The 26,640-nt window shown below is 39.1% G+C and overlaps 3 protein-coding genes across 6 annotated transcripts in view; 2 read left to right on the top strand and 1 right to left on the bottom strand.

The window, feature by feature from the left end:
• FAM186A (family with sequence similarity 186 member A) overlaps positions 1–4,388 on the bottom strand; it is a 75,474-nt gene extending 71,086 nt beyond the window's left edge. Inside the window, exon 1 of the mRNA XM_043890912.1 lies at positions 4,218–4,388. Coding sequence (XP_043746847.1) covers positions 4,218–4,388 — 171 coding nt within the window. The remainder of the gene's footprint in view (positions 1–4,217) is intronic.
• Positions 1–26,640, top strand: part of LOC122682197 (tubulin alpha-1C chain-like) — a 1,110,822-nt gene that overhangs the window by 1,014,572 nt on the left and 69,610 nt on the right. The window lies entirely within an intron of this gene.
• The window catches only part of LARP4 (La ribonucleoprotein 4), a 69,288-nt gene continuing 51,161 nt past the window's right edge, over positions 8,514–26,640 (top strand). For 3 of the 4 annotated variants that reach the window (XM_043884843.1, XM_043884852.1, XM_043884833.1), the window contains exon 1: positions 8,514–8,671. In XM_043884843.1, the coding sequence (XP_043740778.1) occupies positions 8,654–8,671 (18 nt within the window). In that variant the 5' untranslated portion in view covers positions 8,514–8,653. Of the gene's footprint in view, positions 8,672–18,943; positions 18,993–26,640 lie in introns of all 4 variants that reach the window. The other variant, XM_043884858.1, reaches the window with a different exon arrangement.

The following is a 26,640-nucleotide window of genomic DNA, read 5'->3' as shown; positions in this document are numbered from 1 at the left end:
TGGCATAAAGATACTTAAATAGTCAAGAGAACAGACTGGAGACTCTGTTAACTCACACATATATGGTCAATTGATTTTCAAAAAGGTGCAAACGCAATTTAATGGAGAGAGTAGTCTTTTCAACAAACAGAGCTAGAATAATTGTTTTTAAAAAAGAATTTCTATCCATATCTGATATGATACACAAAGATTAAGACAAAATGGATCATAGACCTAAATATAAAATCTAAGAGTATAAAACTCCTAGAAAAACACATAAGAAAAAATGCACTGTCTTTGGATTTATCTTGACCAATAAACCCCTCTTCTATGAAGTGTTCAGGGGAAAGAAAAGGAGCTAGAAGTCAATCACATTTCTTCTTGTTAATAACTATTTGATAAAAGATCAGTAGACAACAAATGAAAGCTATTGACTAAAATTAGATATCAATATTAGCTATAGACTAATTTTTCTATCACAATAACTCAGTAACACATGTGATTCATTTCTTAAAAAGCTTGATTAACTCTGATATGAAATTGAAAGTGATTAATATAGAATTGGAGCTGGTGGGGACTTCCCTGGTGATACAGTGGACAAGAATCCACCTGCCAATGCAAGGGACACGGGTTTGATCCCTGGTCTGGGAGATTCCACACGCTGCAGAGCAACTAAGCCACAATTACTGAGCCCAAGTTCTAGAGCAGGGAGCTGCAACTAATGTGCCCTTGTGCCATTGTTACTGAAACTTTGTGCTGCAAACCCTGAAGCCCCTGCACCTAGAGCCTGTGCTCTGCAACAAGAAAGGCCACCAAAATGAGAAATCTGTGCGCTGAAATGAAGAGTAGCCCCCTCCCGCTGCAACTAGAGAGAGAGCCTGCATGCAGAAATGAAGACCTAGCACAACCAAAAATAATGACTAAATAAATCATTAAAAAAAAAAAAAAGAATTGGAGCTTATTATCCAGAGTCTGGCTCTAGGTGAGTGATCACACCATCATGATTATCTGGGTCGTGAAGATCTTTTTTGTACACTTCTTCTGTGTATTCTTGCCACCTCTTCTTAATATCTTCTGCTTCTGTTAGGTCCATACCATTTCTGTCCTTTATTGAGCCCATCTTTGCATGAAACGTTCCCTTGGTATCTCTAATTTTCTTGAAGAGATCTCTAGTCTTTCTTAATCTATTGTTTTCCTCTATTTCTTTGCATTGCTCACTGAGGAAGGCTTTCTTATCTCTCCTTGCAATTCTTTGGAACTCTGCATTTAAATGGGTATATCTTTCATTTTCTCCTTTGCTTTTCACTTCTTTTCACAGCTATTTGTAAGGCCTCTTCAGACAGCCATTTTGCTTTTTTGCATTTCTGTTTCTTGGCGATGGTCTTGATTCCTGTCTCCTGTACAGTGTCACGAACCTCTGTCCATAGTTTATCAGGCACTCTGTCTATCAGATCTAGTCCCTTAAATCTATTTCTCACTTCCACTGTATAATCATAAGGGATTTGATTTAGGTCACACCTGAATGGTCTAGTGGTTTTCCCTGCTTTCTTCGATTTCAGTCTGAATTTGGCAATAAGGAGTTCATGATCTGAGCCACAGTTAGCTCCCGGTCTCGTTTTTGCTGACTGTATAGAGCTTCTCCATCTTTGGCTGCAAAGAATATAATCAATCTGATTTCGATGGTGACTATCTGGTGCTGTCCATGTATAGAGTCTTCTCTTGTGTTGTTGGAAGAGGGTGTTTGCTATGATCAGTGCGTTCTCTTGGCAAAACTCTATGAGCCTTTGCCCTCCTTCATTCTGTACTGCAAGGCCAAATTTGCCTGTTACTCCAGGTGTTTCTTGACTTCCTACTTTTGCATTCCAGTCCCCTATAATGAAAAGGACATCTTTTTGGGGTGCTAGTTCTAAAAGGTCTTGTAGGTCTTCATAGAATCGTTCAACTTCAGCTTCTTCAGCGTTACTGGTCGGGGGATAGACTTGGATTACCGTGATATTGAATGGTTTGCCTTGGAAATGAACAGAGATCATTCTGTCATTTTTGAGATTGCAACCAAGTACTGTATTTCAGACTCTTTTGTTGACTACGATGGCTACTCTATTTCTTCTAAGGGATTCCTGCCCACGGTAGTAGATATAATGGGCATCTGAGTTAAATTCACCCACTCCAGTCCATCTTAGTTTGGTGATTCCTAGAATGTCGACATTCACTCTTGCCATCTCCTGTTTGACCACTTCAATTTGCCTTGATTCATGGACCTAACATTCCAGGTTCCTATGAAATATTGCTTTTTACAGCATCAGACCTTGCTTCTATCACCAGTCACATCCACAACCGGGTGTTGTTTTCTTTGGCTTCATCCCTTCATTCTTTCTGGAGTTATTTCTCCACTGATCTCCAGTAGCATATTAGGCACCTACCGACCAGGGGAGTTCATCTTTCAGTGTCCTATTTGCCTTTTCATACTGTTTATGGGGTTCTCAAGGCAAGAATACTGAAGTGGTTTGCCATTCCCTTCTCCAGTGGACCACATTCTGTTAGATCTTCATGACCCAGATAATCACAATGGTGTGATTACTCACCTAGAGCCAGACATCCTGGAATGTGAAGTCAAGTGGACCTTAGGCAGTATCATTATAACAAAGCTAGTGGAGGTGATGGAATTCCAGCTGAGCTATTTCAAATCCTAAAAGATGAAGCTGTGAAAGTGCTGCACTCAATATGCCAGCAAATTTGGAAAACTCAGCAGTGGCCACAGGACTGGAAAACGTCAGTTTTCATTTCAATCCCAAGAAAGGCAATGCCAAAGAATGCTCAAACTATCACACAATTGCACTCATCTCACATGTTAGCAAGGTAACGCTCAAAATTCTTCAAGCCAGGCTTCAGCAATACGTGAACCGAGAACTTCCAGATGTTCAAGCTGGTTTTAGAAAAGGCAGAGGAACCAGAGATTAAATGGCCAACATCCGCTGGATCATCAAAAAAGCAACAGAGTTCCAGAAAACATCTATTTCTGGTTTATTGATTATGCCAAACCCTTTGACTGTGTGGATCACAATAAACTGTGGAAAATTCTGAAAGAGATGGGAATACCAGACCACCTGACCTGTCTCTTGAGAAACCTGTATGCAGGTCAGGAAGCAACAGTTAGAATTGGACATGAAACAATAGACTGGTTCCAAATAGGGAAAGGAGTACGTCAAGGCTGTATATTGTCACCCTGCTTATTTAACTTATATGCAGAGTACATAATGAGAAACGCTGGGCTGGAGGAAGCACAAGCTGGAATCAAGATTGCCGGGAGAAATATCAGTCACCTCAGATATGCAGATGACACCACCCTTATGGCAGAAAGCGAAGAACTAAAGAGCCTCTTGGTGAAAGTGAAAGAGGAGAGTGAAAAAGCTGGCTTAAAGCTAAACATTCAGAAAACTAAAATCATGGCATCTGGTCCCATCACTTCATAGCAATTAGATGGGGAAACAGTGGAAACAGTGCCTGACTTTATTTGGGGGGGCTCCAAAATCACTGCAGATGGTGATTGCAGCCATGAAATTAAAAGACGCTTACTCCTTGGAAGGAAAGTTATGACCAACCTAGACAGCTTATTAAAAAGCAGAGACATTTCTTTGTCAACAAAGGTCTGTCTAGTCAAGGCTATGGTTTTTCCAGCAGTCGTGTATGGATGTGAGAGTTGGACTATAAAGAAAGCTGAGTGCAGAAGAATTGATGCTTTTGAACTGTGGTGTTGGAGAAGACTCTTGAGAGTCCTTTGGATAGCAAGGAGATCCAACCATTCCATCCTAAAGGAAATCACCCCTGGGTGTTCATTGGAAGGACTGATGCTGAAGCTGAAACTCCAATACTTTGGCCACCTGATGCCAAGAACTGACTTATTGGAAAAAGACCCTGATGCTGGGAAAGATTGAGGGCAGGAGGAGAAGGGGACGACAGAGGATGAGATGGTTGGATGGCATCACTGACTCAATGGAAATGAGTTTGGGTAAATTCCGGGAGTTGATGATGGACAGGGAGGCCTGGTGTGCTGTGGTTCATGGGGTTGCAGAGAGTGGGACATGACTGAGTGACTGAACTATACTGACTGATCCAGAATCAGAGTTATTTCAGTCAAATATCATGAAAACAAAGTGAGTCTTTGAAAAAAAGAAAAGTATATGCTCATGGTAAGTTTAAAAAGAAAGCTGCAATCTATAAACTTGTCATTTACTACCTACCTCTCTGGCTCGCTGGACCTGTGCTTGCTCAATCCTACTGAAGACATCCTGAACTGCAAATGGAATCTCAAGCTTAGGAACCTCTGATCTTTGTAGAACAGTTTTGTACATTTTGGTGAAATCCAAAGTTTCTTTTTCTGCTTCATCTTCATCATTTGTCTCAGTTGACATTTTGATAAACGTTTTGGATAGTTGAGCGATTTTCTTTTATTTCTTCATTTTTTACAAAATATAGGCAAACACCTTGAAGCCATCCACAAGGAAGCTAGAAGAGGCTTTTCTTGCTCCCAGAGATTGTGGAGTACCCTGATCCTACCCATAGTGTTCCAGTCCTGGTGATGTCATAACAGACCCATTGTGACATTATCATTGACTCAAATACTTAGAGAGTGCTTACTGTATGCAGAGAATTAGGCATTCTATATGCTGTGATGGTAGTGGGTAAAGGGGGGAGGGTGGGTAGGAAAGAATAGACAACAGGAACTATAAAAGAAATAGACAATATAGCCTTGCTTAAAAGAGCTTAAAGTCTAGGTGTTAGAATTCAAGATCTAGTATATCAATCTTAACTCCTGATTCTTCTCTCTTCCTGAGGTTTTGCTTAAGAATGTTTAAGCTTGTAATGGAATAATTGCATTACAACTTCCTCATCTGCCCCTCAACTTTTCCTAGACTTGTAGTAACTTGGAAGATAGTATTTGGATGAAGATCACACTCTTTGCACTGCCTAGTGGCTCATTTATTCAAGGAGCCTGACTGAAGAAGGCTTTGAAGTTCCATAGTTGGCTGAGAAATTGAAGGGTATGCTTAGAGGCTGCTTTATAACTGAAAAAAATCACTTTGGGCAGCTCCTTTGTAGAGGAGGTGAAAATATTTTGGACACCAGAGAAAGGAGAGATGGTTTTGTTGGCTATATAGATTATTTTTTAATTTAAAAAAGTGCAAAAAAGTACAGAAAGTAATATTAAAAATAGCCATGTGACTATCAGCTAGAATGAAGAGATATTAACATTTTGTCATATTTGCTTCAGATATTTTTTTAATAAAGCATTAGAGATAACATTTGTTATTCTCCCCAGATTCCTTCCTTCCCCTTTGTCCATTTTCAGAGGGCAATAACAAGCATAAATCTGATGTATTTAGGGCCATAAGAAGCATAAATCTGATGTATTTATGTCTAGTCTATGTTTATATAGTTTTACTGCAGGTGTTTGTGTTCATAAAATATGTAATATCATTTTGTAGGTTTTAGATTTTATACAAATTGTAGATGTATACCAATTACTCTATGAGAACTATGAGTACTTTATGAGTGCTTGTTGAAAAACTTGTAAATTTAAACAATTTGTTTCAGTCCTTTGGAGAAAGGGATACAGGGGATCACAATGTAATTGTCTTTAAAAAGTATCAAGCAATATATAAATATTTTCCCTTCTCTTTAAGACCCCCTTGTCTAAGTTATCCCTCCCCTCTGGTCCCAAATACCTTGTAAACTTCCTATTATAGTACTTATTGAAATGTAACTATTTATTATTTGTTTCTATCCACTAGTTGTTGAACTTCTCAAAACCAGATGCTGTACTTTAGGTTTCTTTTTTTCCGTTTTTGGCTGTGCTAGCTCTTCTATGCAGCATGCAGACTTCTGGTTGCAGAGCACTGGCTCTAGTGCACACAGGCTTCAATAGTTGCAGCCTACAGGCTTAGTTGCCCTGTGCCATGTGGGATCCTATTTCCAATCAGGGATGGAACCTGTATCCCCTGCATTGGAAGGCGGATTCCTAACCACTGGACCACCAGGGAAGTGCCTGTACTTTAGGTTTATCTAACGTTTGGCATACTCTTTTTCAGTACTTCCATGGAAACTGTCTAAAATATTTGGATATTCATTACAGTTTAAAACTCCTTCCCTGGTGGTCCAGTGGCTGAGACTCTGTGCTCCCAATGCAGGGGGCTCGGGTTAGATCCCTGGTCAGGGGAACTAGATCCCACATGCTGCTACTAAGAGTTCGCATGCCTCCACTAAGACCAAGTGCAACCATATAAGTAAGTAAGTAGATAAATAAATATTAAAACTCCTTTCCTTGTGGAAACTTCTCTAAGTCCAGAGCACTTTCTTTTATTGTTAAGATTATACCCTCCTCCCCCTCCCCATAAAATATCACTCCCTCCTTTCCTATAAATCACAATTAAGTCTATTTATTCAAGGGAGTTCATAATGTTTTCTGAAAGGGCCACGATTAAGGAGAATTATTTGTTTTTAGAAATGTGAGGTTTCACTAAAATGTCAATCATTACCCAATATTCCTTGACATTATCAATTAATCTATTAAATTACTTTGTTGATAATACTATTAGATTATGAGGTCCTTTAATAACTTAATTCCTCTTGATTCCTTTACATTGCTTACCCTAGTAGGCATTCACAAAGCACCCTACATGCTGGTCAACTAAACTAATTTAGTATTATTGTGCTTTCTCTCTCCCTCATATTTTTTATGCAGCATGGAATTCATCAGCAACTGGCAATGAAGGCTTTTTAAAACAAATTTTAAAAAATCTCTTCAAGTTGACGAGCATGTGTTGAGATACTACTATGTGGCTACCATTATCCTAGACTGTGAAGAATATATGATAGGATACCTGTGAATAAACTGGAAAACAACAAAAAAAGAAAAAATAATTTAAGTTAGAATATAATATTCAAGTGCTAAACAAGGGACATGAAGAAGAGATCTGTGAGGAACGGAGTCTTTGGGAAAACCTTATGGAGAGAGAAGGTTGATTGACAAATGAAGGTATTCCAGATAGGGGAGACACCTTGAGCCATGGCTTTGGAGGTGAGTGCTGAGTTTGTATTTCAGGGGAAAAGTAACTGGTTTAATTGAAGTGAAGTAATCTTGAATTTACTTCCCTGGTGGCTCAGACTGTAAAGAATCTGCCAGCAATGCAAGAGATCAGGATTCAATCTTTGTGTTGGGAAGATCCCCTGGAGAAAGAAATGGCAACCCACTCCAGTATTCTTGCCTGGGAAATCCAATGGACAGAGGAACCTGGCGGGATACGGTCCATAGGGTCACACAGAGGCCAACACAACTGAAGCGATTTAGCGAGCATACACACAAGTGAGATTACATTGGATATAATAGCAGTTGGTGAAAATGAAGCCTTCAATTTAGGAAGATTTTTTAAAATAATGTAATAGAAAAAATATATTGAAAATCAAGACATGATTATTTCAAACAACAAATGTCTGAGTTAAGATATAGAAGTGAGACTGTTAAGGGAGGGATAAATCCTAGTAAGTGTGGCTAAAGATGATAAAAAATTTGGATCATCTGATAGATAATTATAAAGATTAATTAAAAATTTTTTTATTGTATTTCATTTGAATTGATGGCAGGACATCAATGAAGAGGCTATCCAGACAAAGTATTAATATTACCAAACAGCATACTGAGCAAAGATGTGGGTACCTGATTCAAGAGAACGTGGGGCAAAGTTCTTCGAATGTGTGTCTTAGGGAAACCCGCCCTCCCATTAAGTGTTAGCTGCTCAGTCGTGCCCGACTTTTTGCGACCCCACGTACTGTAGCCCACCAGGCTCCTCTGTCCATGAGATTTTCCAGACAAGGATACTGGAGTGGGTTGCCATTTCCTTCTCCGGGTGATCTTCCCAACCCCGGGACTGAACCCAGGTCTCTGCACTGCAGGCAGATTCTTTACCAACTGAGCCACAAGGGAAGCCCTAGAGGGCTCCTTCAACAGTAAAATGGGGATAACAGTATTATCGCGTTGAATTGTTTAGACTAATTCACATATAATAGTTAGAATAGTGCCAGGCCTTTAATGTGAACGGGTTGCTGTTAATATGTTTACCATTACTGCTGCTTTTTTTTTCCTTTCTCTCCTTTTTTTCTGCGAGTCACCGCCTTTTCGGTAGGGCTGGCCGTTTTTCAGTACACTTTGCACAGTCTCGGCCTTTTATCAGATCTAGGTCTTGGGTCATGAGAAACTAAGGAGTTACTATGACCATGGTAACTCTCCGATGGGCCAGGGATAAAATGCGCCCGTAAAATTTTTCCACACCCCCGTGGCACAGAATGGTGCATTCCTCTGATAGATTCAATCCTCCCCACCCCCAGGTCAGATGATAGTACAGTCCAAACTGCGGCTGGAAAAGGTAGTGCAAAAGTTGAGCGCGCCGAGGATTTTCTCTTCTCCCGGAAGCAATTGTTCTCTAGAGCCGGAAACAGTTGCTGTTTCAAGGGAGGTGGGACGGGGCGGGTCAGGGCGCAGCGGCTGACGGCGGGGGAGGAGCCGGGTCCGCTGCCGGGTGGAGGGGCCAGGCGAGTGTCCTTATCCTAGCGATTGGGGCTCGGGCCTGTAAGCCAGTTGGAGTCGCGTTGGCGAGAACGATTGGGCCGAGCAGAGGAAGACATGTTGCTCTTCGTGGAGGTGAGTGGACTTGGGAACCTCATCGTGCTCTGAGGAGAGCTGGAGTGTGGAGGCGCCGGCCAGTCCCAGCGCCATGTGACTTTCCAGGCCGTACACGGCGCGGAGCCGGCAGACAGGCTGACACAGCACCTGGGCCGTGCAGGCCCGCGGCTCCGCGCTGCGCGCTCGCCGCACTTTGGGAGGCGGGGGAGGGGGGGGCGAGTGCCTTGGTGGGGGAGAACCGGAGGTGGAGAATCGAGGCTTGTCTGTGCGGTGTGAGGATCGGAGGAAGGGGAAAGCGTCCCATATGGACCTCCTAAAGGAGGCGAGCTGGGGGTGGGGGGGCGGAGGGCGGAGTCTGGGGAGAGAAGGGTAATCAGGTGGGCGCGTTCCGGGTGAAGCGAGGCCTCGCGCGGCCCTCTGGGAGCAGGCGAGCAACATGTGGGGCCACCGAGGGAGGAAGGTGAAATTCCGTCCGAGTGTTTGGAAAAGAAAGTTGAAAGCCTCTTTCTAGCAGCCCCCACCAGATTTTGTTTGGTCCCCATCCTTCGTCTCTGGAACGTTCTGTGGGTGGAAAGCGAGTTACTGTGAACGAAGGAGAAAGCCTGTAGGATTTGGAAGCCTTGAAAGGCACCGCTTTGACCTTTTATAAAAGTTACTCAGGCAGCGACTCCGTGATGAGGGACCGGTTTTATGAACCGATAAGAGCCTTTTACAGGGAAAATTCCAAGAGCGAGCGAAACCTAGTTCGGGCAAAGCTTTTTTTTTTTTTTGCATTGTTATTTAACAATTTGTTGTTCAGTCGCAGAGTCGTGTCCGACTTTTTGCGACCCCATGGACTGCAGCACTTTTATTACTTTAACCGGAACGTCTGTTGTTGGCTTATTTTAGTTTTCAAGGTAGTGGATACCTGTTTTACATAAATACAAGGTTCGGTTTCTCTTATTTCTGTCTTTCTCTTGTGTGCAGTGAGCATCAGCTGACTGCCTGGCTAATGCTTTGAGTAGATTCCAGATCGTATTGTTCTTGCATTGTGAAAACGTCAAACCAGCAAAGCTGCAACTTCGCAACTTGGCACTTGTTCACTATGCCCATAAAAAGAATCTTTTCAATAAGAGAAGGAATTTACAGGTTGTATAATGGGTCGGGAACCAGGGCCAGTCTATGGCGGGTTTCTTTCAGACGAAGGGAAGAATCTTAGTCCGTAATATTCCGACATAAATACGGGCTTCTACGGTTTTTTTTTTAATCGACGGTGTAGCTGATAATTGGATTTTAAAGAGGCAAGCTACCTTTTAGAATATTTCAACATTGATAATAAACATTCACTGGAACATTCCAAGTACATCATGAAAAGATTTTAAGTTATTGAGTCTGTTTGGTTTTTCTAATCCTCGTTGATTTCCTTGGGCAGAATAAGAAATCAGATATGATTTTAAACAGCACCAGTTTGTATTAGGAATGTTACGCCAAGCAAATGCTGCAGGTTTTAAGTGTATGTGTTTTACCCGGCAAAAAACTGTGAAGTTCCAGTCATATCAAGATGAATTCCAAAACAAACTTGAGTTCCAAATTGATTGCTTTGGCTTTGTTAAAACGTGAACCTTAGTAATAGCTCCATTTATTGACAGCTTAAGCTGAACTTCTCTTATTTCTAAAACAACATTGCAGTGTTCTACAGATGAGAAAACTGAGGTGAGAGGTTAAATAACTTAGTAAACCTAAAATAGTGGAGCTGGGATTTAGATACAGGTCATTCTGATGCCAAATCCTGACTCTCACTTAATGTTACATATAACTAATATTTCCATTAATCATTTTCTTTGTGAATCAATATTTGACTTTTAGTTTCTTGTTGTTGTTTCACTTTTTTGTTTTTACATATAATGAGTTTTCCTGAAAATTAACAATGGCACTAAATATTTGGGTCTAATTACATGGTATTAAAATCGGTAAAATATAACACACTGGCCTTTTGGCATTTTATTAACTAATATTCAGTGCCTGTAACCTCATGATGTAGGAATTATTCTAAATGAGTTTGATGTCCAAGGTCATTCAGGTGTAAATAATGTGAGGACTAAAGTCTGAAGTCTGACTTCTAGAACACAAGTCACTGATTCCAAAACTTATTTTTGCACTTACTCTCCAGTGACCCAAGGGTTCCTAATCTGGGTCCCCAAACACAGAACTTGGTTGAGGGAAAAAAAAATAATTACCTATTTATTGTAGGTAAATGTCTAAAGTAGACATTTTAAAATATTTTGGTAACTGTAATTTATTTTGTGGTTCTGCATTTTTCATATACTTAAAAATATTCTGAGAAGAGATTCATAGGTTAATGACTACTGAAAAGGTCCAAGGAGGTTAATAACCACTTGACTACAAACCAAGTTGCTTTGAATAGGAGTTCTCTAATATAGGATCGATGAGTCCTCTGCAGTTGTGTTCAAAGTCTTTTATTTGCATGCATTTTTCTGGAGAGACCCCGGCTTAATTATTTTATAACTGGAATCAGTGGGGTAGAGGATAGTAATGATAATACTGTAATAATAGTGGTGTACACATAAATTGTGCTTACTGTGTGTCAGGCCTCTTGAGTCTTGCTGCATGTATACATTTATATACATCAACTCAAACCTACCTATGAAGTAGGTAGCATTATTACCTCCATTTTAGAGATAAACTAAGTCACAGAAAATTAAAGAAACTTGCCCAAGATCATGCAGCTAGTGAGTATTGAAGCTGGAGTTAGAACTCTGAATTGCAGTATGTGCTGTGCTGTGCTTAGTCGCTCAGTCGTGTCCAACTCTTGGGCGATGCTATGAACTGTAGCCTAACAGGCTCCTCTGTCCATAGGGATTCTCCAGGCAAGAATACTGGAGTGGGTTGCCATGGCCTCCTCATATTGCAGTTTACTGCAGAAATCTATAGGCAGACAAGGAATCCTATTTTAAATAATACTTAAGATGTAACTTTTTAAAAACTTGATCTTGCAAAGGTCTATACCGACTTCAGTAGTTTATTGTTTTTATCTCACCTCTGTCCTGAAGTAGACACATACAGTGTCTGTCTTTGTGTAGAGGTAAAAACTTTTGGATAATATACCAAATTGTCAAACTTGCTCCAACATACTTGGTTACAAAAATTCTGAAAGTTTGAAACAGCAATGTGCAGTGTTCTTCTGGTGATTATTGAATTACTTAAGTTTTTGAGCACTGAGGAGACAGTTTGCAGTTATTTTCATATTTTTATAGTTCGCTAACATTTTATTCAGATCATTTCCCCCCTCCAATATTTCCAGCCAATTATGTCTGCTCTAGTTGTTTGGCAATGTTTTAATTGGATTTCTGTCTCTGTTTGAGTTTTTCTCTAAAAATAAATACTCAAGGATGTTTAATACTCTCACGTAATTTTTAAAAAATAATTTTAATTATGGAAAGTATACATAAAATGTATCATCTTAACCATTTTTAATATACAGTTCAGTTGTATTAAGAACTTACAAGTATTTACATTGTTGTGCAACCACTACCACCATCCCTATCCAGAAGCTTCATCTTGCAAGACTGAAACTCTGTACACATTAAGCAGTAAATCCCTGTTCTCCCTTCCCCCAGATCTTACACAATTTTAAAAAGTATTTTATTTATTTATTTCTGTATCTTCATTGCTGTGCAGGCTTTCTGTAGTTGTGATGAGTGGGGGCTACTCTCTAGTTGCGCTGCATGGACTTTCATTGTGGTGTTTTTTCCTGTTGAGCATGGGCTGTAGCGCTCACAGGTTCAGTAGTTGTGGCTGCACAAGGGATTGAGCCTGTGTCCGCTATGTTGGCAGGCAGATTCTTAACCATTGGACCACCAGGGGATGTCCCTTACACAATTTTTAAAATAACTTATCTGACTTGTAAATTTTTCTGCCTCTTTTAGGTGATAACATTTTAAATTTTAGATTAGCCTTAGAATCTGAAATAAGTGACATATTTGCCTTGATAATAAAAATTGATATTATGTTGCAGTAATTATGAATAGTTTTGTGTCTTTTACCCTCAGTACAGTACTGTTTTTCCCCATTAGCTTAAATAGGTTTGTATTTATAAAAAGTTATTAGAGATCACCGACTGAAAATGATTTTTCAAAAATGACTGAAAAAAAGAAAATGTCTACACAAATTGTGAACTGATTGCCAGGAAGTAATAAATAAGTAAATAGCTGAGAAGTTTTTGAACAATTTGAGTTTGGAATATTTATTGGAAAATTCTGGATGCAGAATTTTTAAATGGATAGACATTTTCAAAGAAATACTTTCAGATGTAATGGATTGAAAATGAAGTAGAAATTATTTTCTATTTTCATAGTGTGAAAAGTGGAATAGCATGCTCAGAAGTGAATATAAAGATGTAGAAGTACCTCAAGGTGCTTCAAATTACATGTGAAAAACTGGAAATTAGAAATATTGCTATTCAACTATTTTCTATCTGGTTGGATTTGTTCAGGCTGTCTCCCTGCTCCATATTACTTTTCAGCTGATGGAAATGTTCCTAAGTACTAGACATGAATATTTAAAATCTATAATTTTGGTCTTTGCATGTGTGCACGCGTGTGCTCAATTGGCACAGTTGTGTCTGACTCTTTGTGACCCCATGGACTGTAGCCTGCCAGGTTCCTCTTGTCTGTGGAATTCTTCATGCAGGAATACTGGAGTGGGTTGCCATTTCCTCCTCCAGAGGATCATTCTGACTCAGGGATCAAACCTGCATCTCCTGCATTGACAGGCAGATTCTTTATCACTGTGTCATACCTAGGAGCTTAAAAAAAAAGGTTTTGACCCTGTGGTTAGAGATGGGGTCTGTGACTGTATTGCAGAGGAGCAGAAAGTAGAGGAAATGGAGAAACTAATGCCGCTGTCACTGTGAAGTCTTAAAAAAGATTTTTTAATTTCCACTTCGAGAGTATTCTTAAGTGAAAATGAAAAATGACTCCAGCTCTGATAGTGCTTGTAGCATTTTAATTTATCATTCCTATATTCTGCATTTTGCTTAAGTTGTGTTTTCTTTAAAGTTCATTCTTGAGGGAGGTTTCCAGTTTCTGTTCTAAACTTTCGAACTGTGATTTTTTGTAAGGGTTTTGGTTTGGAATCCTGGGATCAAATGTTAGCTATGACCTGAGGCAAGTGACAGCTTTTTTTGAGCAACTTCCTATCTGTAGTTTGAGAGTGATTCTTCTACTATTTAGGTTGTGTTAATGGTGTTTATGTGATACAGTAAACCTTGTTTGCAATACAGTCTAGGTAAAGTCTTGACAGACATTATCATTTGATCATCACAGCAAGTGTGTCATTGTGTAAATTGTCCAGGATATGGCCTTCCAAATGACTGAAATTTTTACTTTTATGTATTAGATATTTCTGGGAAATTTATTAAAACTACATGATAGTAGCACTGTTTATTGCAAAGACTACTGTGTGATAGCACTGATTTAATGGAATATTACTCAGCCATTAAAAAGAATACATTTGAATCAGTTCTAATGAGGTGGATGAAACTGGAGCCTATTATACGGAGTGAAGTAAGCCAGAAAGAAAAACACCAATACAGTATACTAATGCATATATATGGAATTTAGAAAGATGGTAGCAATAACCCTATATATGAGACAGCAGAAGAGACACAGATGTATAGAACAGTCTTTTGGACCCTGAAGGAGAGGGCGAGGGTGGGATGATTTGGGAGAGTGGCATTGAAACATGTATATTATCACGTGTGAAATGGATCGCCAGTCCAGGTTTGATGCATGAGACAGGGTGCTTGGGGCTGGTGCACTGGGATGACCCAAAAGGGATGGGATGGGGAGGGAGGTGGGGGGGGGGTTCAGGATGGAGAACACATGTAAACCTGTGGCGGATTCATGTCAATGTATGGCAAAACCACTACAATATTGTAAAGTAATTAGCCTCCAATTAAAATAAATAAATTTATATTAAAAAAGAGACACATGTATCTTTTGAGTTCTGCCTAATCCTAGGCTTGTTACTAATTTGCTCTGATTCTCAGTAAGGCAAAGCAGTTAATTACCTTAAAGTTTTTATACTTTGAAAGTGAAAGTGAAGTAACTCAGTCGTGACCGACTCTTTGCGACCCTGTAAACTGTAGCCTACCAGGCTTCTCCCTCCATGGGATTCTCCCGGCAAGAATACTGGAGTGGGTTGCCATTTCCTTCTCCAGGGGATCTTCCCAACCCAGGGATCGAACCTCGGTCTCCCGCATTGCAGGCAGACGCTTTAACCTCTGAGCCACCAGGGAAACCCTTCTAATGTGTAAGTGTAAGTAAATGTAAGGAAAAGTAATTTGAATATCACATAATACTCATGCTTCGTCTCTTGTCCGTTGCCTTGTCAAGACATTTGAACCAATTTTTAGTTTAGAAAATCTTTCTCTATGTATTAATGACTGGCTCCAAATTAAAGACAGAGGAATACTTTAGATGAATATTACTAGTAGTATGGTATGAGCATAGGCAGAGAGCCAAGGATGTGGAATTAAGTTTTGTTTGGTTTATATATTATTGAGGAAAGAGAAGAGTATTTTCTGTGTCAGGACGGGAAAGTCAGAAGTAATCAAGGGTTTATCTAGTGTAGAGTTGGGCAGTGTTTTCACTGGATACTACAAACTGCAAAACAAGGAAAATCGGCCATACCTCCCATTTTGACCTGAACAGTCATAGTGTACACCTGTTTTCTGGAACAGCTGTCCCATTTTAATCTCAAAAATGTCTTGGTTTGTATGATAATTTTTTTCAGAAGATATTAGAGGCTCACTGTGTGCTTGTTGGCAAGTTTTTTCCCCCATATCATTAAAAAGGCAAGACAGTGTTCTAAGTTGGTATCAAAGTATTTGTTGTTGAAGGCATTGAGAATTACAGTTGAGCTAGCTAAGGGAAATAGGGTTATTCTTTTGAGTTGGAGGAAGGAAAAAAAATAGGGCAGTGACTGAGTAATAATGATAAGATACAGTTATATGAAAGATTGCATAAAAGAATGGTTAAGAACATGGACTCTGGGGCCAGGCTGCCTGCTTAGGTTAGGCAACTTTCTAGTATGACCTTGTGCAGGTTGTTTAACACATGTTTCTCAGTTTCCTTATCTGTAAATTCAGGATAATGTTAAAGTATGAGATAATATTTGTACTTATTATCTGTCTGAAAGAGTTGTTAAGAGGATTGACAGTCAATGTAAAGCACTTAGTGTCTGGTACACAATAAATATATGTGAGTTTTCTTTCACATATTAGTTGTGAAAGATAAGTCTCATCTCAGTTTCCATAACAAATGGTTTGCTCACTTGACTGTACACACTAGAAATTAAAAGTTGTCCTTTTTTGAAAAGGATTATTTTGGTATTTGAGTTTTGAGGTTTTTTTGAGCTCATTTGTATAATTAGCTGTTGACTTTATCAGATGACCAATTTGAAGTAAAATGACTTGGTATTTTGTTGTTGTTCAGTTGCTCGGTTGTGTCTGACTCTTTGCAGACCCATGGACTGCAGCACGCCAGGCTTCCCTGTCCTTTGCCATCTCCTGGAACTTGCTCAAACTCATGTCCATTAAGTTGGTGATGCCATCCAATCATCTCATCTTCTGTCATCTCTCCCTTCTCCTGCCTTCAATCTTTCCCAGCATCAGGGAAAGACTTTTCCAGTGAGTCAGCTCTTCACATGAGGTAGCCAAAGTATTGGAGTTTCAGCTTCAGCATCAGTCCTTCCAATGAATATTCAGGACTAATTTCCTTTAGGATTGACCGGTTTGATCTCCTTGCAGTCCAAGGGACTCTCAAGAGTCTTCTCCAACACCACAGTTCAAAGGCATCAATTCTTTGGCGCTCAGCCTTCTTTATGGTCCAGCTCTCACATCTATACGTGACTACTGGAAAAACCATAGCTTGTTGGCAAAGTAATGTCTCTGCTTTATTTAATATGCTGTCTAGGTTGGTCATAGCTTTTCTTCCAAGGAGCAAGCGTCTTTTAATTTCATGGCTGCAGTCACCATCTGCAGTGATTTTGGAGTCCAAGAAAATAAAGTCTGTCACTGTTTCCATTGTTTCCCCATCTATTTGCCATGAAGTGATGGGACCAGATGCCATGATCTTCCTTTTTTGAATGTTGAGTTTTAAGCCAGCTTTTTCACTCTCCTCTTTCACTTTCATCAAGAGGCTCTTTAGTTCCTCTTTGCTTTCTGCCATAAGAGTGGTGTCTTTTCCCTATCTGAGGTTATTGGTGTTTCTCCTGGCAATCTTGATTCCACTGTGTGCTTCATCCAGTCCAGCGTTTCTCATGATGTACTCTGCATATAAATTATATAAGCAGAGTGACAGTGTACAGCCTTGACGTACTCCTTTCCCAATTTGGAACCAGTCCATTGTTTCATGTCCAGGTCTAACTGTTGCTTCTTGACCTGCATGCAGGTTTCTCAGGAGGCAGGTAAGGTGGTCTAGTATTCCTGTCTTTTGAAGAATTTCCCACAGTTTGTTGTGATTCACACAATCAAAGGCTTTAGCGTAGTCATTGAAGCAGAAGTAAATGTTTTTCTGGAATTCTTTTGCTTTTTCTATGATCCAGAGGATGTTGGCAATTTGATCTCTGGTTTCTCTGCCTTTCCTAAATCCAACTTGAACATCTGGAAGTTCTTGATTTATGTACTGTTGAAGCCTTGCTTGGAGAATTTTTGAGCATTGCTTTGCTAGCATGTGAGATGAGTGCAGTTGTGTGGTAGTTTGAACATTCTTTGGCATTGCCTTCTTTATTTTGATGACTATTTAAATGCTAAATACCTATCAGTTGGGTTCCTAATCTTTAACAATAAGGTGGTGCATTAATCTCAGTAGAACTTTCTGTAAGTAGTCTGTTTGATTATATATTAGAGCAATCCATGACTCCAAAAGTTAAGCTGGTAATCTATGGCAGCCTCATTTTTTTTTTTTTTTTAAAGCAGTCATCATCTGTCATCTGATTGAAGTAGTGAGAATTTAGGGAACTTATCTTTTCCTCTAATAGTGGAGGACCAGCAGTTATAGCTTTATTGATGAATAAACTTAAGGTTTTCTTCTGGGTGTGGAATAAGTGAATCCTGATTTTTGACAACTTGGCATATGACTTAGGGTGGTCCAGTTCCCTTGCTCTTCAAAGTGTGAGCCTCAGCAAACTTCTTTACCCAGGACTTGTTAGAATACAAACTCTCTGCCCTATCTCTGAACTGCTGAATCAGAATCTTCCTTTTTCTTAAAAGTCCCCGGATGATTCTTATAAGCACTACAGTTTAAGAAACTCGCATATAGCATATAAATTTTATTGTTGATCTGTTCAGAGTGCTAGAGAAGGGTAAACCATAGATGAGGTCACTGCCATTGTGGAGCTTGCAGACGAAATAATTCAAGTTAGGATAAGTGCTTTGTTATAAGGGGTAAATTTTATTGCACAGACTACCATTTTTCTTTCTTTTCTAACTGGAAGTTAGTTGTACCATGGCCCTAAGATAGAAACCATTGCAGAGCTCAATTGACTTCTGCCCTGAGTACTCTAGTTCTTATCTGGTAGCTCTTTTTCTGTATCCATTTCTTCTGTATTGTTACCACTCTTAACTAGCCTTTGGGCCAGGGACTGTTTGATTTGGTAAGGAGATTTGCAATATTCCTTAAATAGTGTTAACTATTTGTCTTAAAGTTTTCTCTGAGGCACTGTAGTATAGTGGTTAAGAGCCACTGTAGTGTAGTGGCACTCTCTGGACAGCTTAGGTTCAAATTCTGGCTCTGTCTCTATTAGCTATGTAACCCTGGGTAGATTACATTTAGGTAAAGTAAGTTTTTCCGTATCTGCAAAATGTAGATGATAAAATTTAATGTAGTTGTTATGAAGATGAATTCAGTGTTTCGTAAATGCTCACTGTCCTTCCTTGTGAGAAGGGTGAAAATTTCCCAGTTTTCATTTTTATTTTTTATAAAATGCCCTAAGCCTATTCTAGTAGGACTCTGAAGTTTCATGCTGGATGAAATGACAGGTGTTTGTTTTGTCTTTTTTTTTTTTTTGGTCACCTGTGCAGCTTGTAGGATCTTAGTTCCCCTACTAGCGATTGAACCCATCCGCCTAGCTGTGGAAGCACAGACTCGTAACTGCTGGAATTCTCTTTTTTTAATGTAGTTTTGTGGTCCTCTCAATATTGGAGATGTAAAAATTAAACCTCGATGATTGATCTGACATAAGGCAAATGAGTTTAATCATTCTATTTACTTTATTTCTGTTTTTCAGCATTTGTAGGGTTAAGTGGCATGGGATTTCTGTTTCTAATAGTAAATAGGTAAGTAAAACAAATCTATGTTTTGACCAAACATATGTGGTCAAATCTGTGTATGACCACAGAGATGGTTTTGCCATATTTATGGTGACTTTCCTAACTCTTGGTTCTGTTACCTTAAAACTGCTCTCTTCTGACCGGAGGGTATCGTTTTGCCAAGAAATTGATGTTTCCTTTTTTTCCTTTCCTTTTTATCTTTTCCCAGATAGGAACTAGCATAAAATGGGTCAGTCATGAAGACTGCTTTTGGCTTATTCAGTAATGACATGTATTGCTTAGAAATAGAAGTGTTGATCTGTTAGTTTTACACACTGACAATTTGAATATTTTTGTGGTGGTTTGTGAGTATGTGTGTGCTGACATGTGTATGTTGGCAGATAGTTTCAGCATGCACTTAGATAATTTACATCCTTTAATAGATGTTTTATATAACTGTGTAGCCTCACGGGCTTATTTCTAGTTCTGTGGGAGAGATAAGGATTTTTATGGAGTTCTTTATTAAACCTTAGTCAAAAGATGAGTCAAAGGTGGTTATCTAGAATTCAGATGGAAAAATAAGTTTTTGTTCTTGTTAAACTGACTTGTCGGGTTCATTATTGTGTCATTTTAAAGATTATTTGTTATAGAAAGGCACATCAACTTGTTTTTTTGATGGACGTTGTCATTTTCCAAATTTTCTTTATGTTGAGTAATTCTATAAAGAACATTCTTGTGTGTGAAGCTCTTAGACTAACATTTACTGTGGTAGCTCATATGGTGAATGTTTTAAAAGTTTTTCACATCAGTATTGACAGATTGCTTTACGTAGGTGTTGCAGATTTTTTTTTTTGTTTTGTTTAAACTGTGATGCGTGGCATGCAGGATCCCCAACCAGGGATCAAACCCACACTCCTGCAGTGGAAGCACACAGTCCTAACCAGTGGACCACCAGGGAATTCCCTAAAATTCACATTTTGCAATTGATTATTCCTGCTTGTTTTAGTACATCTTCCGTGTTTGGCAGATCTTTAACTAGTTTGCAGTTAATAGTAACCTTCCAGACCTTTTCTGTTTTTACATACCAATATGCTTATCTGTACAATGATTTTATGTGTTTGTTAATATAAATTTAAAAATGCTTATTGTTTTGCACCTTGAATTTTTTCATGGAACAATATGCCTTGAAGCACTTTCACATTGATGTATGTAGACTTGTCTTTTTTTTTTTTTTTTTTTTGCTTATAGTGTTCTGTGTTATGAAATACACTGTGTTTTATTTAACCATTTGTCTATAGGTGGACATTTAGGTGGTTTTCAGTCTTTGACTAACGGGATCAGTGTTGCAATATACATTCTTATATGTCTTCTTGTGTACATTAATGGCTTTTCAAGTGTACTGTTAAACTAGGCTGGTGAAAAATATAAATATGCCCAGGTGTACTGCTGTCTATATGCCACAGACCTCACACTTTGGTTATTCTTGGCACCATTAGCAAGGGAGACATCACATTTATCGGTAGTATATTGCTGAAAGGCATCTAGTTAATTATTTTGAGTGATTATTAAATGCTCAGTGAACTAGTACATCCCATCAGTAAGTAAAAGGTAAGTTTAAAAAAATCATAGTTCCCCAATATTGTATATTTATTTATAAATAAGTATATATGGGACAATATATTAATATCTTGTATGTTAAATATTAGTCTTAGTCTCTTTGTCATATTTGGGGTCTCCCAGCTCTTGAGTAGCTTTCTATATTTGTAGAAATGTCTGCATAATGAGTTAGGCCTCTCCAGTGACCGTACTAGTCAAAACTCAAATTCCAAGATTCCCTTATACCTTGATGGATGCAGGCATGTTACTAAGAGCTGATAGTCAGACCACACATACAGGTGAAAATATATACAGTGTAGGAAAATGAGGGTTCTATTCTTAACTTCCATTTTGTAGTCAGGAGTGGCAGTAGCGGTGGTCAGCTTTAAGTAGAGTTAATAGTTGCAAGGTTGAGTTCCTGATGGAGAAGTAACATTGGTACTGGTAATAATAAAAGTTGTGATGGATTTGACTTTTGGCATTTACCACTTGATGGTGGCATGGATAGTGATTTCCTCATCAAGCCACTTCAGCAACATTATTTTGAGTGAGATTACCTTTGCATCTAATTTTTCAGCCTTTCCAGTGACAGTGACACTACCTTTTATTTACTTTGCTGTCTAATTTATCCAGAGTGGATTCTGAATACTAACAAGCATGCACTGTTCGCATTCTGCATAGGAGCAAATGTAAAGATGACTTGCTTTCTAAAATTGCTACCTAAAAAAATAAAAATAAAATTGCTACTTAGAGGTGTTTTTTGTTGTTTTTTTTTTTTTTTTTTTGCCACACCATTCAACTGGTGAGATCCCAGTTCCCTGACTAGGCATTGAACCCATGCCCCTTGCAGGGGAAGCACGGAGTTCCACCTACTGGACTACCAGGGAATTAGAGATTTTGTTTCTTTGTTTTGGCCTTGCTGCAGGGCATGTGGGATCTTAGTTCCTGGGCCAGAGATTGAACCTATACTGCTTGCTGTGGAAGAAGTATGCAGTCTTAACTGTCAGGAAGGTTTCATAGAATTATTTTTAATATAGTTTTTGTTTATTTACTTATTTATTTATGGCTGTGCTGGATCTTTGTTGCTGCGTGGGCTTTCCTCTAGTTGCAGTAAGTGGGGACTACTCTGTATTTGCGGTGCATTTGCTTCTTTCGGTGGCTCCTCTTGTTGCAGAGCACAGACTCTAGGGCACTCAAGCTTCAGTAGCTGTGGCATGTGGGCTCAGAAGTTGTGCCTCTTGAAGTCTAGAGCACAGGTCAGTAGTTGTGGCACATAGGCTTAGTTGTTCTGTGACACGGGGGAATCTTCCCAGATCAGGGATCAAACCAGTGTCTCCTGCATTGGTAGGTGGATTCTTGACCACTGAGCCACCAGGGAAGCCCTCCATAGAGGTTTTTAAAAATTATCTGTGTACCTGTCCTGTCGGGGCTAGCTGGTGGTACTATTAGGAAATTGATTGTTCTTTTCCCTGAGCTAATTATGGTATGAAACAGTTGTCAATTAACATCACTAAGTTCAGATGTTGCTTTGGTTATTTATCTTTGGTGCTACTTCAAAGATGCTTTTGCTTCCTTGCTAGGTTTGACATTTTGTTATTGGTTTTGATGTTTATTGTGAAAGCCTTTGTCAGCCCTGAAATCATAAGCCAAGAAGCACTCCAATAAAAGACTTCTATTTTAAACAGGCATATGAAAAAAAGGAAGATTGTATCAACTCTGATTTTCTGTCACATCAGAAGGGTAAATACAGTATCTAAACATTAATTTCTTTTTTTTTTTTTTTGCACTTATGCCTCTACTATTCCATTCAGATTGACAGTTGAAGGTCTGCTCTCAGCCTGGTTTATTTTAATAGCTGAAATAGTAGAGGATGACCCAGCTACCTTTTTTGATTGAGTCCAGTGCCTTGTTGTAAAGAACACTTAATAAACTATTACAGTGGTAACAAATTAGAAGTATGTACAAATAACAAGAAGGAAAGAGAAGTAGTGACCAAGACAAAGGCAGGTGTCCAGGGTTTGTAAAAACATAAGGAGTTTTGGTAGAGCAGCCATTACATTTTTTAAAACAAGGAAGCTGAGATCAGTGACTGCATAATTACTAGGTGGCAGAGTAGAGTAAATTTTTGTCTGTTATACCATAGTACACTTTTAATTGTTGGAATTCCTCTTCAGTTTAGCTTTAAAGTGCCAGTATTAGTACTTTGTTCTTCTCTCTCTTTTTTTTTAGATTTATTTATTTTAGGCTGTTCTGAGTCTTTGTTGCTGTACACAGGCTTTCTCTAGTTGTGGTGAATGGGGCCTGTTATTTGTTGTGGTGCGAGGGCTTCTCATCGCAATGACTTTGGTAGTTGCAGCTCTCAGGCTCTAGAGCATGGGCTCAGTAGTTGTGGGGCATTGGTTTAGTTGCCCCTTGGCATGTGGGACCTTCCTGGACTAGGGAACGAACCCCTAGCGCCACCTGGGAAGCCCTGAAACTTCAAACTTAATTACACCTGACCCTATCTACCCCAAGCTTGCAGGCATGGTTGTGTTATGCTGACGTGCGTGCTCAGTTGTGTTTGACTCTACAACCCCGTGGACTGTAGCCCACCAGGCTCGTCTGTGGAATTCTCCAGGCAAGAGTACTGGAGTGGATCACCATTTCCAGTTTGTTTGGCTGCATTGGGTCTTATCTGTGCCACACAGGATCTTTCACTGAAGCACACAGCACCCTAACGGAAAAAACAAGCTCTATCAGAGAAAAAGAAAACTGGTCAGCTTTAGTCTTGGCTCTGGGTTGGTGCAAAGAGGGGTCTTATATTAACCACAAATCCTCTTTGATGCAAGGTAGGGCTGAAATTCCCACTACTTCTTGTTCTCCAAAAACCCATATTGAAAACTTTAAGTCATGGGAACTCCCCCCATGGTCCAGTGGCTAAGACTCCATGATCCCAATACAGGGGCCCTGGGTTTGATCCCTGGTCAGGTGACTAGCTTCCACTTGGTGCAACTAAGACCCAGCACAACCAGATAGATAGATTTTAAAGAAAAATTTAAGTGATACCAGATTGATAGTCTTACTGTGTAGTCATCCAACAGAAAGAAAACAAATCCTCTCCTGAAGAGCACATTTTAAACAACCATTAAAATTCCCACAAATAAAGATTCAAAGAAAACAAGTGTGTGGAACAAAATCATAAAACACGGAAGTCTTAATGAACATGGTTTAGCATTAAAAAAAAACAGATCTCAGCAGAAACTCAAACCCTTTGATTTTGGATATTACACATACTGGAATTATCAGATACAGACTATATAATTAGAATGTTTAAAAGAAGGAAGCTACTGGAAATTCCCTGGTGGTCCAGTGATTAGGACTCTGAGCTTTCACTGCAACAGGCCCGGGTTCAATCTGGTTGTGGTGGTATGGCCAAGGAAAGAAGGAAGGTACTGAAAGGATTGGAGGAGAAAATGGCCACCCACTCCATTATTCTTGTCTGGAAAATTCCATGGATAGAGGAGACAGCTATAGTCCATGGGATTGCAAAGAATTGGACACAGTTGAGCAACTGAGTGCACACACACGCTGAAAGGATGATCAAAAAACAAAATATTGATTGGATAGATTTGAGGAAAGAACCAAAAGGAACTTCTGAAATGAAAATGTAGAAAGAACTTAGAGACTTACTGTAGAAGTTGAATGCATCTTAGAAACAACTGAAGAGAGAATTGGTGAACTGGAAGAAAGATCTCAAATTGCTCAGGATATAATTTCTCAGGAAGACAAAGATGTGGGAAATAAGAAAGAAAGAGAGATTGATACAAAAAGAGGTGGAATACAGGATTAGAAGGTATAGAATATTTTATTGGCATTCCAGAGGAAGTAATAGAGAAGTTGGTGAAGAGCAAATTTGAAGAGGTAAATGAATGAATATTTTACAGAATTGATGAAAAATGCATCAGATTTCAAAGAGTTCAGTGAACTCCAAGTAGAATAATGAAGAATTCCACACTTAGGCTTATGATTGCAAAACACCATTGACAAGGGTAAAGCACCAGAGTTGAAAGAGAGATTAGGAATGACAGACTAGTGACTGGATTCTGATCAGCAGTAGTACAAACAAGGCAGTGGGGCAGTGGCTAAGACTCCATGCTCCCAATACAGGGGCCCTGGGTTCGATTCCTGGTCTTTAATGTGCTGAAGAGTAATTATGTGCCTAGAGAGATTTCTGTATACAGCAAAAGTAGAGGATAGAAATGTATTTTTTGAGAAACCACAACTGGAGAGTTTACTTAAAAAAAAAGTTCTGAATGATGTTCTTGGGAAAGAAGGAAAATGATGCAGAAGAAACATCTGAAATGCAAAAAAAGAATGATGATCAAAGATAATTGGTCAAAATTTATAGAAATTTAAATAAACGTTGAATATATATTACATATATGCAGGCACAAAGGGCACACAATTATCTTCGATGATCATGTACTAGCAGGGAATCCCCCACTGACATTTATGCTCTGATTTGAAAAATCCTTAATGGATGTAATAAACCTTTTTAAGTTTCATGTTTTTTTATGACAGACTTAAGGCAACATTTTTTTAAATTACTTTTTAATTAATTGAAGGATAATTGCTTTACAGAATTTTGTTGTTTGCTGTCAAACATCAACAAGGCAGCATTTTAATGAATGCTTTGATTTTTTTAAAAAAAATTATTATTTATTTGCTCCAGGTCTTAGTTGAGGCACTTGGGATCTTTGATTCTCATTGCAGCATGTGGGGTCTTTAGTTGTGGCATGTAGAATCTAGCTCCCCAACCAGGGACTGAACTCAGACCCCTTCACTAGGAGCACAGAGCCTTAACCACCAGAGAAATCCCATGAATGATATATTAATGAAATGCTTTGTAGAGGAAAAATAGCCCTGATCTAGTTATTGTAGCAGATCATGTTTCCTCCTAGCCCATGTTCACATGTTTATGTGATTTTTTACAATTGTAATAATCTGTGAGTTGTGATCATTGTAGGTTAATACAGACTCCATACTTAATCTCTGTATCTCTTTAGTTGGATATGTTATTTCTCATATAATAGGATAACATGTAAGAGGGAAATATTAGTACTTACGGATTGTCTTAAGAAGTCAGTGAGTTCATAGATGTGTTTGGTATAGCTCCAAGCCCAGAGAATTGCTTAACATGTTTGCTTTTGTTATTGTGGTGATGTTTTTTCTATTCCATTGTGTGAAATCACTTTCCATTTTTATATTTTTCATAATTCATCAGTACAATATTTGGCGTGGCATGGTTTAATTGATAGCAATTTTTTTGTGATGTATTAATACCCCCCTTTAGATTTAATAAATGTGGTAGTGTATCTTTACAGCTTTGTTGAGGTGTTTCTTTGTTATTTATTTATTACTTATTTTATTTATTTTTGGCTGTTCTTGAGTTTTCATTGCCGCACAGACTTTAGTTGTGGTAAGAGGGAGCTAGTCTCTAGTTGCAGTGCCCCGGCTTTGCATTGCAGTGCTTGTCTTGTTGCAGAGCACTGGCTTCAGGGCTTGTGGACTCAGTCGTTGCAGCTCCCGTGCTCGAGAGCACAGGCTCAGTAGTCATGGCGCTCGGGCTTAGTTGCTCCTCAGCGTGGGATCTTCCCAGATCAGGGGTCAGACCTGTGTCTTCGTCATTGGCAGGCAGATTCTTTACCACTGAACCACCAGGGAAGCTCTGGGTGGGGGTGGGTTGACCACTCCACATGGCTTGGGGGATGTCAGTTCCCTGACCAAGGATTGAACCTGGGCCCTGGCAGTGAACGAAACATGCCAAGTCCTGACCATTAGACTGCCAGGGGATTCCCTCTTTATAACTTTCAGTGGTTGTGTAACTCTATCTAGTGAGTGTGTTTTAATTTCCTGTTTTGCTCCTTTGTTTGACTTTGAGTTATTTCCATTTCTTGGCTCTTATAAATTATTATTCTTATAAATAATACTAGAATGTGGGAAGCTAAGTTGCACCGTTTTATAGTCTTCAGTAAAATAATGAGTTTGAAAATTTTATGCCAAGGTAAGAATTATTTTTAAGTGCTAATCTAATAAGCAT

The sequence above is a fragment of the Cervus elaphus genome, chromosome 3 (genome assembly GCF_910594005.1).
Source record: "Cervus elaphus chromosome 3, mCerEla1.1, whole genome shotgun sequence".
NCBI lineage: Eukaryota > Metazoa > Chordata > Mammalia > Artiodactyla > Cervidae > Cervus > Cervus elaphus.
Note: the sequence above shows the minus strand (reverse complement) of the source record. Positions and strands in the feature narration are given on the sequence as shown.